The sequence below is a fragment of the Xenopus tropicalis genome, chromosome 2 (assembly GCF_000004195.4).
Source record: "Xenopus tropicalis strain Nigerian chromosome 2, UCB_Xtro_10.0, whole genome shotgun sequence".
NCBI classification, from domain to species: domain Eukaryota; kingdom Metazoa; phylum Chordata; class Amphibia; order Anura; family Pipidae; genus Xenopus; species Xenopus tropicalis.
In genome coordinates, this window is record NC_030678.2 from 139,205,876 (window position 1) to 139,219,427 (window position 13,552).

General features: G+C 36.9%; 1 protein-coding gene across 2 annotated transcripts; it reads right to left on the reverse strand.

Annotated features, from left to right (window-relative positions):
• Positions 1-1,565: 1,565 nt before the first annotated feature.
• nemp1 (nuclear envelope integral membrane protein 1) lies at positions 1,566-12,996 on the reverse strand. Of its 2 annotated transcripts, none has more exons than XM_012957067.3 (9): positions 12,899-12,996; positions 11,359-11,480; positions 10,809-11,028; positions 9,716-9,788; positions 8,780-8,873; positions 7,703-7,817; positions 7,225-7,450; positions 6,305-6,478; positions 1,566-2,540 (listed from the first exon to the last, which is right to left on the reverse strand). In XM_012957067.3, exons 3-9 carry the CDS (start codon positions 11,005-11,007, stop codon positions 2,369-2,371), a joined length of 1,053 nt encoding a protein of 350 aa, XP_012812521.1. In that variant the 5' UTR covers positions 11,008-11,028; positions 11,359-11,480; positions 12,899-12,996; the 3' UTR covers positions 1,566-2,368.
• Between the last annotated feature and the right edge of the window lie 556 nt (positions 12,997-13,552).

Below are 13,552 nucleotides of genomic sequence, written 5' to 3' on the forward strand. Positions count from 1 at the left end.
GGTAGTAGTGTTCTGGCTATTATGTTAGACATCTGCTCGTTCCAGCCTTTATAGATTACATTTTTTATTTTGCACAGTCTATCCATTTTACCTTACCCAGTTTCATTTTTACACTGAACTGTTCCTTTCAGCAAAAAAGGCAAAATAGCACTGTCTCCAGTAAGACACTAGATGTGCATTCATTCAATGTCCACACATATTTTGGTTCCTGGGTGCCTACACAGATTAGCTTCTTTAAGAAATGGATTGGTTTAAAAGAAATATAAGAATGACTACTTCATTTAAAGGGGTGGTTTACCTTCAATGTCCAAATCTTATGAAACCACCAACAAGCCTCTCAGGATGTCAGAAAATCAATTTTCCAAGAAAAGGGCCACTGTAAATGCTACTTTACATCAGTCCTCTTCTGTCTCTCTGGTCAGTTTTCTGAAGGGATGGGAGTGGCCTATTTTGAACCGGACACACTGAGAACTTCATATATGCTTATATCATCACATCCAGGCTTTGCCCTTACATTTTTCCAAATGGACCGACCAGTTGCATAAATTGATTTGGTCATTGGTTAATTTCTCCCTTGCAATGGAATAGGGTCAGCATAGGGCTGGGCGATATACCGTTTAATACCGAATAGAGGTTTTTTTTATAAAAACTATATTCATTTTTCAGACACCGCAATACCGGGGTGTCAGGGTACTCACCGGTGCGGCCCGGTCTCGCGCGCCTCCTTGCGTGCACGCGTCCCGTTGCGCGTGCGTCAAAGCGCACGTACATGTCAAAGCGTGCATGTCCGTGACGCGCGGACGGCGCAGGTTCTGCGCATGCGTGGGGGGTATTTAAAGCTATCAAATGCCTCCTCCTGTGCTATGTTGTCTGCGGCCTTGCCTGGGAAACTAAGCCTGCCTGATTTACCTTACGACTTTCTGTTGCCGATCCTTCGCTTGCCTGACTCTGATTTTCAATACTGCGGTAATTATTCTCTAATTTAATAGGAAATGGGGTTAACACCTAATCATGCATGGAAAAAAAAATTACCATCAAATACCGTGACACCGATATAATTTTGAAAAATACTGCGATATAAATTTGTGGTCATACTGCCCAGCTCTAGCTCAGCATATCACAAATCTAACATATTGTTGTTAGATTTGCAGCAGTCACTCACCACCCCCCCCCCCCCTTCCCAGGAGAGGGATGATTCTGAGGTGAATATCTCATCAGCTGCACGATTGTTGTTAACTATATATATGGCAAAGATTGTTCTATTAATGTGAACTGTTAGATTTGTATATGTTGTACAAAGGTGAACAACCCCTTTTAAGAAAAAAATATGTTATTTCATGCCAACGGAGGCACTCTTATCTCTTAGCAACATTTAACTCAAATGTATACCTTGCTAAATTCAAGTGTAGAGGCTTCTGATTAATTATTCCTATCAATATGCATTTATCAGTATTAAGGTAAACCAGGAGATTAAAAAAAAAAAAAAAAAAAAAAGCAAAAACATTTGGATTTACGAAGCCCTTATTTGTTTAAAATATAAGCTATAAACAACGCAAATACCAGAGTTTGGATTGTGTTCCTCTTTTTATTGGTACTTAAAAATAGAGATTTTTTTTTTTACATAGGTACCTTTTATAAAAAAAATATAAAATAAAACAAGCAACATGAAAAGGGAACTGAACTCAAATGAGCATGCAGTTTGTAGGCAGACACCAGGTCAGTTATACTGTGCAGCTGACATGTTTCTCCCATGATAAAGTTCAGCAAAGTCACCATGGTCCAGTGATTTTGTATAAATGTTAATCCAGACATTGGATTGGACAGAATCAGACAGCCAGATAGGAGGGTTGCATAGGGCTGCTGTATTTGGCTGGTGGTACAGCACAATGTTCCTTAATACAAACTAGTTTGTCACTCATTTTGCATATATACTTCACTTAGGGTGAGCAGCTGTGATGGAGATGTCCATCATTATTTTGTTTTCAAATAGTTGTAAATCAGCAATATCTTTGGTTTAAAAAAAGGTAAGGGTAAAGTTTCCAGACAGGAAGTTGCATTTTCTAAGTTGTGCATTAACCAACAGAGTGTTTTTCTCAGTTATTCTGCAAATGTCTTGTGAATTTGTATTTTCTTATGTAGCTTCCAACAGGCATCCAAAAGATAGTTTGCCATTCAGGTGCCCTGTAGTAAGTAAACTGATAACATTAATGTCTCTTAGGAATCACATTCATCGGCCATCAAACCAAATTATCAGTGTATCAGTGACCACATGTGCTGCCTTTCCATCACAGGCCTTAGCGGCATGGCTATTTCCATTGTTTTTCACAGGTGATGAATTATTAAGAGAGCTAGGCGTATCCTATAAGCATTATCTTAGATCTTGATAAAGCACAGGTTCAATTTCCATTTCTTCCTCAACGTCACTGTCCTCTCCAAACAATTCATCTTCTAAGAAAGAACCACCAAAACCATACTCATGCTCATGAACAGATACTTCATTGGGTGTCAGGTGAGATGAGCCTTCAACAAAATCAGCAAATCTTAAAATGAGCATAAAAGGGGAATAGAAAAAAAAAACAGTAAAATAGTTAGTTTCTACAGAACTTGAAAGAAGACACTTAAAGTCATTAAAAACAACCTCAGTGGCCAAGAGAATCCTCTATGTTGGATGATAAGTGTCTATATGAAGGCATACATGGGGTAATTTTACTTCATCCTAACTAAAGTAGATAAAAAAGGGATGTAAAAGTGGTCAAAATTTTGTGCAACTAAAACTGCAGCTCATAAAGCAGCTGATCTGGTTTTCACAAAGTAGGCTAGAAATGGTTGGATGATTACCGTTATAGAGATGCTGTACATATGGGCTGGTGCAGTAAGTTCAGTATAAAAATACAGCATATTCAGTCATATTCATTTTTGTGCTAAACAACCATAAATGGATAAAACATTTAGCATATTTCATTGCCCCACAACTGCCACACTGAGCCAATGAACCCTATAGGGGTGCTAGAATGATCTTCCTTCATCAGGAATGGGCTAGAAGCAGGAGAACACAACAAGGCTGTCTGCTATCTCCCCTATTATTCAATTTAGACACTTCCTACACTGTAGGACCTACAGAATTCAAACATTCCAGATATACAAATAAATCAGACACAGCTGAAAGTTACAGCTTTTGCAGATGACATATAATACATATATATATATATATATATATATATATATATATATATATATATATATATATATATATATATATATATATATATATAAACCCCAAACCGAAATTCCAACAATACTATTTATAATACACAGATTTAAACAAGTAACAAGTTTCCAAATTAATCATGAAAAATCAGAGGTACTTCAATTTCATAACACTAGATTTGTCACTGGATTGGCCATCAGATTTCCCTTTCAAAAAAGCCAAACACCATACTGTATGTCCCAAAATCCAAACCTTCTGGCTGGAAGTGACCTCCTGAAGACCTGGCTGCAGATGGCTGATAAACCTCTTCAACTACAAATAGACTGTGCTTCATTTAGTAATGTAACAACCTACTCACAATTAAATAAGACAGAAAAACACTGGGCAGAAAGGTTGGCAGCTGCGGCCGGAAAGGACATATTACATCAATGACTTTCTATAGAAACCCCATCCACTACACTTGTAGAAACATAATTAATTATATTTTCCATATGGACTGGTTGGAAACTGCAACCAACAAAGAAAAACTTTTTTTTTCTATCTGGACTACATATATCAACACCCTTTCACAATCTAATAGTTAATACTTTTTAAAACACAACATCGTATGACACAGAAATTTTGAAAGGTAACCCACTCCTCCTGTAAATAAAACAATTTATCCAAGCCACTATCTTGGAAATTATTGTATAGATAATGTTATGTCTAATCATTTCTCTGTTTTCCATGTTAATATTCCTAATTACTGGATGAATAAGGTATGCCACTAATTGTTGTACATGTTTTAAAAATAAAGACAATTTTTACATTTAGGACATGCAGCAGACTTGTGGGACCAGCATAAAGTCCTCTTGTTAAAGAGACATTTCCTTCACTTTCTCATCTGTTTTGTGTCTTTCTACTGATACTCTAGCAATTCTTCTTGATGGCCATACTGCTTATCCAGACATCCCTTCTGGATCATCAACAGACCGACACCAGCATAGTTAGAACTTATTTTTACTAGAAACATCCCATTCTCTGGCCACAAAATAACTATCTACAAACACTCCACCCATAAAAACCCTTTTCCCAAAACACCCATACTACTAATCATGGCATTAGATATGTTTTTTAGGATGCTCAATTTCTTTTAATTGAAAGCAACTTATCAATGTATTGCCATTAAAAATATATATTATTTTAAAATGTGGATGGAAGCAGTAATCTTCTGCTTGTTTCTGTATTGCTGTTTCTTGCAACAATGTAGCAGAGGTCAGCCATCCATGCTTCTTCACAAGTCTCTTAATCAGCTGGCTTTTGCTATATTGTTTATTGGTCAGGACCACCACCCAGGCAGAGAACAGAAAGGGATAGGCATATGCAACTTTTAATAGCAGTTACATATACAAATAACCTACAAATGTACAACTAAAACAAAGTAAATATAAAAAAAATTAGCGTATCATTCCAATTTACCTTTGGCGTATGTACAGTTAGGTCCATAAATATTTGGACAGTGACAACTTTTTTCTAATTTTGGTTCTGTACATTACCACAATGAATTTTAAATGAAGCAACTCAGATGCAGTTAAAGTGCAGATCTTCATCTTTAATTCAGTGGTGTGAACAAAACAATTGCATAAAAATGTGAGGCAACTAAAACACACTCCCTTCATTTCAGGGGCTCAAAAGTAATTTGACAAATTAAATAACAGGAAATAAAATGTTCATTTCTAATACTTGGTTGAAACCCCTTTGCTGGCAATGACAGCCTGAAGTCTTAAACTCATGGGCATCACCAGATTCTGGGTTTCCTCCTCTTTAATTGCTCTGCCAGGCCTTTACTGCAGTGGCTTTCAGTTGCTGTTTGTTTGTGGGCCTTTCTGTCCGAAGTTTAGTCTTCAACAAGTGAAATGCATGCTCAATTGGGTTAAGATCAGGTGACTGACTTGGCCATTCAAGAATTTTCCACATCTTTGCTTTAATAAACTTCTGGGTTGCTTTGGCTGCGTTTTTTGGGTCACTGTCTATCTGTATCATGAAACGCCACCCAATCAATTTGACTGCATTTAGCTGGATTTGAGCAGACAGTCTCTGAACAACTCAGAATTCATTCGGCTGCTTCTGTCCTGTGTCACATTAACAATAAACACTAGTGTCCCAGTGCCACTGGTAGCCATGCATGCCCAAGCAATCACACTGCCTCCACAGTGTTTTACAGATGATGAGTTATGCTTTGGATAACTAGCTGTTCCACGCCTTCTCCATACTTTTTTCATGCCATCATTCTGATATAGGTTGATCTTGGTTTCATCTGTCCAAAGAATGTTTTTCCAGAACTGTGCTGGCTTTTTTTAGATGTTCTTTAGCAAAGTCCAATATAGCCTTTCTATTCTTGAGGGTTATACCTTGCAGTGCACCCTCTGTATTTACTTTTATGCAGTCTTCTCTTTATGGTAGACTTGGATATCGATACGCCTACCCCCTGGAGAGTGTTGTTCACTTGGTTGGCTGTTGTGAAGGGGTTTCTCTTCACCATGGAAATAATTCTACGATCATCCACCACTGTTGTTTTCAATGGACGTCCAGGTCTTTTTGCGTTCACCAGTGCTTGCTTTCTTACTCAGGATCTCAGGTACCAACCTGTAGATTTTGCCACTCCTAATTTCGAAGCAATTTCTTGTTTGTTTTTTTTCTTTTTTCGCAGCTTAAATGTACAAAACCAAAATTTATAAAAAAAAAGTTGTCCCTGTCCAAATATTTATGGACCTAACTGTAGTATACGGGCTGCAAGGTTTTTACAAATTAAACAGATATATTGCATTTTATATTTTGTTGTATTTTTTGGATACATTTATAGTGTATGCTTGAAAGTTAGCAGCTCTTTACATATGAATATGCTTATATTATATATACATTCAGGCAAATACAGCACCCATTGCAGACGAAAAAAAAAAAAAAAAAAATCACCATTATGCTTGACTTTTAGAAATATCGTTAATTTTTTTCCAGTATTTTTCACTGTACATTATATTCAAATACTAGTTACCTAAATAATCTTTTAAAAAAAAGCATGTGATTTGTATGTGTTTGTATTTTTTACACCAAGGTTACCTCTTAGGTGACTGGATGCGAGAAACAGTTTTCCATGCAGCAAAATCTGGACTACTACAATATCCTCGTAACTCTTCCAAAGCTTTCCTGGTCTCAACATCTCCTTGCTTTCTGTATTCCTCTTCTGTTAGCAGGCGGGGAGGGCTTGGCTTACCTCTTTTCAGCTTTATTTTTCTATGAATTTCCACATAAAAATGTCATTTCTATAACCATACTAAAGTAATATAGTTAATTAATGGTAAGGTAAATGGAAAAAGTAAAATCGCACTTGAATATAGTAGTATGTTTCCTGTAATTGTGTATTTGTTTAAAGTAGGGAAGCCCCGAACCCACTCCGACGGATTCTGCCAAATACCGAACCAAATCCTAATTAGCATATGCTAATTAGGATCAGAAGGGGTTAAAAAAGAAATCCTCCCCCCCCTGTATCCCTACTTTAAAGGCAGTATTGATATACTTTACAGGCAAGAGTCAAACTACATTCATAAGAGAACATGTTACTTAGAGGTTTGTTAGTTTATATGCACAGAATCATAAAACTCGCTTTACTCACAACACAGGAAAGGCCTAAGACATGCGGGTTATTTTCTCCCAAAAAATACTAGTCAGGTGAATAAGACTCTTGCCAAGAAAAAGCTGTGGATGTTCGCATTGACCATAGTTTGTCATTGAAAGAACATTATGGTGCCAAAGGCTATTAACTATCTATAGCAATAAAGGCTCAGAGAGAAAGAATAAGAATGAATTACTTAAGAACTATTGTGGAATATGGACAGGTGTGCTGATACCCCAAAGGAACTGTTTTTTCGCAACTTAACACATCACAGTGAAGCAAAATTGTGCCTTGGTAGGAAGTAGGTTTTTTTTAATCTAGTACTGTAGTAAACTAAAAAGCTAAGCAGAAACCGTAAGCAGCTCACCTGTATAGTATGTAAATCCACCTTACTGGATATTCTATCTGTTTGGTACAAAACGCAATGACTACCATAGTCACTGCTATGTGCCGTATCTGCACACTGATGTACATTAGCAGCAGACCAATCAACTGCAGTGTCCAGTTCAAAATGTTGATGCTGCGTTCATTCTCCAAGGGCCCATATTTGTAACAAAACGCAAAACTGACAAATCCAACTATACCCAGATACCCTGAAAAATATTAGCAAAGGATATCATCACAATTTAAAACTGGCAAATGACATGATAAAAACATCCATATCATATATCATTTAAACTGGAAACGAATATGATATTAACAGTAAATAAAAGTAGGCTGCAATATTAATGTCTTTTAATGTTTGCTCTCAGTAGGCAAAATGCCACATTATTGAATTTACCATAATGTTTAGTCCGTAAGAATTCCGTAAGTAACTCACTAACCGTTTCACAGTTTTTACTTACCCAAAAGATACTGCCAGTATTCAGTGCAGATTGCCTGCAAATTTTTGAAGACCAGTTGGATTACGTAAATAGAAACTGACCAACCTCCAAGCAGTAATGCAACAAAGGGGCTTTTCTGGAAAGATTAAACATTACATCATATCAGTGTATTAAATATTCTTTGTCCTTTAATTATAAGATTGAAAAGGTTTTAACAGAAAAAATACTCTATTTACAAGTATGTTTTACATTCACTTTTTTAACATTTTCAGAAACAGACTGGAATAATTCTTGAGCACATTTAAATGACCACTATTCTTTTTACGTAGATCACTAACAGACTGTTCAAACTAGGAACACACTAAGAGGCAAAAATACATCAGAGGCCTCTAGAGGCCAGCCTCCTGTGAAAAATGGTGGCATACTTGCTCCTGTCTGCCAAGCAATATCCTTTAAACAATTTATCTGCTATGGATTGGAAGTAAAATTGTAATGTTACCTTTTTTGGTATATGGTATTTGGTTATCTTATTTCCATAGGACTAAAACCCAAGTATACCATAAAGCCATTTAATTTATCATTTATCCATACTAACATTTTACTGTTGACATTTTTTTTTAAAGAGCACTATATATAAAATCTTTTTTTACAAGGATTACTGGTAAGTTACTAATTGCAAGCTCTACTGAGAAGGGCTCTCTTTACCTCTTGTACTGGTTTATTTGTAAGTCATCTGTTAGTTTGATGTATACACCTTTATATTGTACAGTCCTGCAGAATATATAGATATATACTTATATAGATACAAATTCATATATATTAGAGACTTGTCAGGGTCTCACCGAGTGGACCTGCAGCTAAAATGTATTTATACCACCTTAAACACACTTACACATCTCACCAGCTACCTGCCATAAAACCAGAAGTGGCATAATCATAAAATTAGTATCTGTGTCAGAGCACAGGGGAACACCTAACCTGTTGATTCACAACCTGTGCAACCCTAACCTAACAGTGAAATGAATGAATGAATGCACAGCATACAACACTACTTTCACAACAAATTATTCCATTCATATATTCTAAAGTCAAGGTTACCTTCGGCATCAGTTTGGAGAGCATGAACACAAGTATTAGCATTGAAGCCAACATCCCTACAGTGATCCCTGTGCTGTAGTAGAAGATTTGGCTTCTGTGAAGAAAGAGGACAAACAAACTTATGCTGCAACTTCCATAAATTGCTTGAGAGTGTACGGTACATTTTTATGGCCGATTCAAATTATAGTCAGAACAACTAATAAATGCAGAGCATTAAAAAGGAATATTTAGAGGGACATGAGCAGCAATCCATCCACTGGAACTAGAAGCATAGGAAATTTTCTCAAACTCTTTCTTGGCCTTCTGCAAATGTCTGAGGGCAATTCCATAAGACTAAATAGAGCTAATAGAAGGACAGCACTATTTCTAATATCTCCACCAGGTAAGGAGAGATTTTCCAAGCTTCCTAAGAAGCAGACAAGCACATGTCCCTTAAAAATAATTACACAAAAATCTTAACCACGGTATCCTAAAATAAATGGGAAAATATCTTTAATGTTCAGCCTCCTTTTGCAGGACAAAAGGGACATCTTTTTTGGAGAAGGGAATCATGGGAATACATATTGATACTTTGTCTTCCTTCAGAAGTCAAGGCTAAAACACAGATGAACTGAAATAACAAGATTAGTAAAATTCAATAGCTCTGGATGCGAACACAAGCAAGGATCTTTCCATCCTCTCGCTAGTAAGAAGGATGATGCCTCTTAACCTTTGACAATCTGATAATTTCATGAAATTCCGCTCATTCCCCCTATACTGCAAAAGATTGGCTCTTGAATTTATATGTTTCCTTCAAAGTATAAATACTGCATACCAATTACAGGGCAGAAAATACTAGAATATTTTCGCTGTGCCTGAAAAAACTTGCATCAAACATTAATGCAGATCATACAACTAATTTTTAGTATCAGGGTCCACAAAGCATTTAAAGCTTACCTGCTCAGTGTGTCACCATAAAAGAAAAGCAGAAGGCCACATAAGAACACAAAGAAGAGCCTGGGATCAAATCCTGCAGAAACATACAAGAAAAGCATAGTTGCCTTCATGGAAGAAAAGTTAAATATGCTTTTATATGAAGGGGAAAATATTTTAACAGCTAAGTTCAAAGAAGATGTGACAGTTGAACAAATATATTGCTTATGAAAAGTTTGATATTCCGGATGCCTGTACAAGTCTAAATCCTTTTTTGTAAGGCTATAAACTCTATTTTAAATATATCCTGAGTAGAATTTTAACTTATGTGCTAAATTACACGGGTGATTTTCACGGGACACACAACAATCAACTTATTACAAGTAATTCCAATGCCTGTCTGATGGGGGTAGAGCAGATAGAACGTGTAATATCTGCAGCTTCCCCCGCACATCTACAGAACATAAAAAATGCTAAATCACAAACTCATCATCTCCATAATTACCTTTAACTGCTCAAAACTTAACCCACAATCTTTGCAGCAAATGGTCATTGTTAGGCATAATCCCTAACCAAGTCAGTCACAAAGTTTTGTCCAAATGTCTTGTAACAATTTTTTTTTTTTAATGAATACTTTATAACAATTTGCAAAGGGGAAGAAGCACACCAGTGTGTCGGCAATGCCTTTAAATCATTTATTTGCAGAAATGAACAAACAGCACAAGATTTTGGGGGTGACCCCTTCTTCAGGTGCAATGAAAAAGGGGTCACCCCCGAAAGCGTGTGCTGTTTGTTCATTTCTGCAAATAAATGATTAAAGGTATTGCCGACACACTGGAGTGCTTCTTCCCCTTTGCAAAGATATATGGAAAAAAGGCTTGGGAGCGGCTGTGGAAGTCAAGCACCCTTTGAGAACATGTATGAAAGTGGTGTGCTGAAGATTTTTCTTTATGTTGATTGAACTCTTATACTTTATAACACTGCAATCCAGAAAATAATACCTAAGTGCCTAAAATATTCTACAATGCGACAACAAACTCTTTTAAAACCAGATGTCAATTCACTCTGCAGCAGACAAGGACACTGCAGCCGGCCTAATGCCTGTAAAAGAGCTTACCTCGGGAAAGTGCAACACTATAGTAAGTGTCGGTGTCTGATACATGCACTTTTATACAAGTTTTGTTGTTGTAGAGATCGACATAAATGAAGGAATCATTTAGTTTCTCCTTGAGAAAAGATGAGAAAAAGTCAAACATGTTGAAAGTTTCCATTTCCTTCAGTTTCTCTTCATTTTCCACTTGGGTCACCCTTATCATTTTGGTGCTGTTTACACGTATCTGCAAGAGGAACAAAAATGTTTAATAAACAAATAGTTATATAAACAAACATTCAGTAATAAAAAGTAATATAAGGTGGAAAACAGTGGTGCTCTGTTTGCCAGCCACCACTTTTGATGTGATTTCAAGCATGTGTTCTTCTATTGACGTGCACCAAAAAGGATGATTCTCATTTAAAAACATTAGAAGCAATGAAAGAAATGTTTTGAAATTACCTAGCTATAATATTTTTATACCCAGTCATCTTTCTACCCAGTGCGCATGCCAACATGCCACACTAATATGACTCTTCTCCCAGAAATGGCACACCCTTGGTTTTAATTATATTACCTGGATCTTAGTCCAAACATCACTCCATTTCGGTTCATATGTTCTCTGGTAGCAGAAATTTTTGGACTCATTGTACCGAACCACCCTTCCTTCAAAGAGTTTAATCACTTGCAGTTGCTTTCCTTGGTGGGATAAATAAATAAAAAAAAATCCAAGTTAAAATCTGATTGGCAAATTACAAGGCATGCTTGCAAGTTTTGTGAGGCTTGTGATATCTTGTTTCCAGCTGTCAACAGGCAGTTTTAATGTTACATGGTCCTCAATAAGGTCTGTTTATCAAGATAAATCTTTTAGCAAAACACCTTCAATCCTAAAATGCTGGGAATTGCTACTTACGTACATATTCTGTATTCAGTGGCTGTTTGGAGTTCAGCTGAGCTGCAGTGCCTTTAAACAGCTGACAGCAAACCGTGGCTCCCAAAACAGAACTAGCTATAAAAATGATTTGCACGTTGCTTTTTACCAACTATCAATGAGATCCTGTGCAGTTTAAATGATATATCTGATTGCATGCATGCTCTCCGTAGACATGTCAGTTTGCAAAATTATTTCTATCAATATACCTTTATATAACTATTATGAAGAAAGGATGTATCCTTAAAGGACAACTAACAAAATACAATTAAAAAAAAAAAGCATTTTAGAAAAGTTAAAATATGTGAACCCATATTTATTACTGCACATTGTCTGTTACCTTGCTATTTATCTCATTATTACATCTGTTATGAAACATTGGCATGGGATTTATTATGTAAAAACCAAAACTGAAATACAGCACTGCTATCTTACAAAGTCTTATATAAACAAGCTATTCTTAATTTCATTACAAATTGACTTTTTCTCAGAAATAATCAGCCAGTACTGTGCTCCAAAGTACAGAATAACCCCATGTCCCAAGCATTACATATATCAGATCCCATAAAGGAATGGGACCTGTTATCCAGAATGCTTGGGACCAAAGGTTTTCCGGATAGTTACTAATATTGCTTAGAACACTGTGTGTGTATAAGAAAAACACTTTTTTTGGGGGGGGGAGGGGGCGGAAGTTAACAGTATTATTCATCTAGAAATGTAGTGTGGCCAATGGAATAAGAGTATAGTCTCACTAAAGCGTGGCAGTGAAAGGGGTAAAATAGGCCTATTACATACTCACAACCATAAGCTGTAGGTAAATTACAAATAAATACAGACTGACAGCTTAGTACACGTTACCTGCGGTCAGGGAACATAATGACGGCAGCGGTAATAACAGCAAGGCTACCAAAACTCCCCAACTAACTCTACAGCCTTCTCCTTCCACTTCTCCCGCCATAATCAAGACTTGAATTGTGCGTCCGAATCGAGGCTTGGAACACAAGCAAGTTGCGGTCACCAAGGTAGATGCTGGAACTACAAATCGCTTTGACTTGTGAAGACTCCGCCCAGTCACAGTATGCCGTCTCTCTACACTATCCGCTCCCTCAATTTTCCAGCTACCGCGGAAGTGGCCACTGGGTCCTGCACTTCTAAAGGCTTCCTGAACGGCTTCCCCAATACTTACAGGAGGGTCACGTGGTAAGGAAGTCGACAAACCCGGAACGATCATTTCACGTTCTTCCTCTACGTCTTACGGCATAGTCATGTGATCAGAACGTTACTAAATGTCGTAAAATTATTAATACTCGCTGTCAATTTTTGTTGCTGTGGCGGAATAGTTACTGCTAAATATGATGAAACCCTGATGTTGTGGCCAGTTTTTATTACACGCAGAGGAATTCATCGATGTCATTGGCAACAATATAAAGCAGTCTTTTTTTCACCTTAAGTTAGATAATAAAAGGACTTTAGTTCATGTTTTGTAAGGGATTAAAGAAGGCATATAGTATAACTAAAACCCCCTCTAGTCTTTTTGGCAATAATGAATAATATATGGTACTGGTTTCACTTTGTGCCAAAAATTAATATCTTTAATAAAGACTATGTTACTGAAGCTCCTTAGAGATACTCCCTGTTTCAAAGGAGCTGTAGGCGTGTCCTAATGGTCCCTGCCAGAAGCACAGTGGAAGGGAGATAGCCAATCACAGCCCTGCAGTCACACAAGCAACCTGACAGCTCTGCTGCTTGGGGATTTTTTTGGGCGAAACCTGGAAGCGATGTCATACACATGCACAAAATCGTAGCTGAAGCCAAAAAATTCTATCTGAGTAGGAATCTG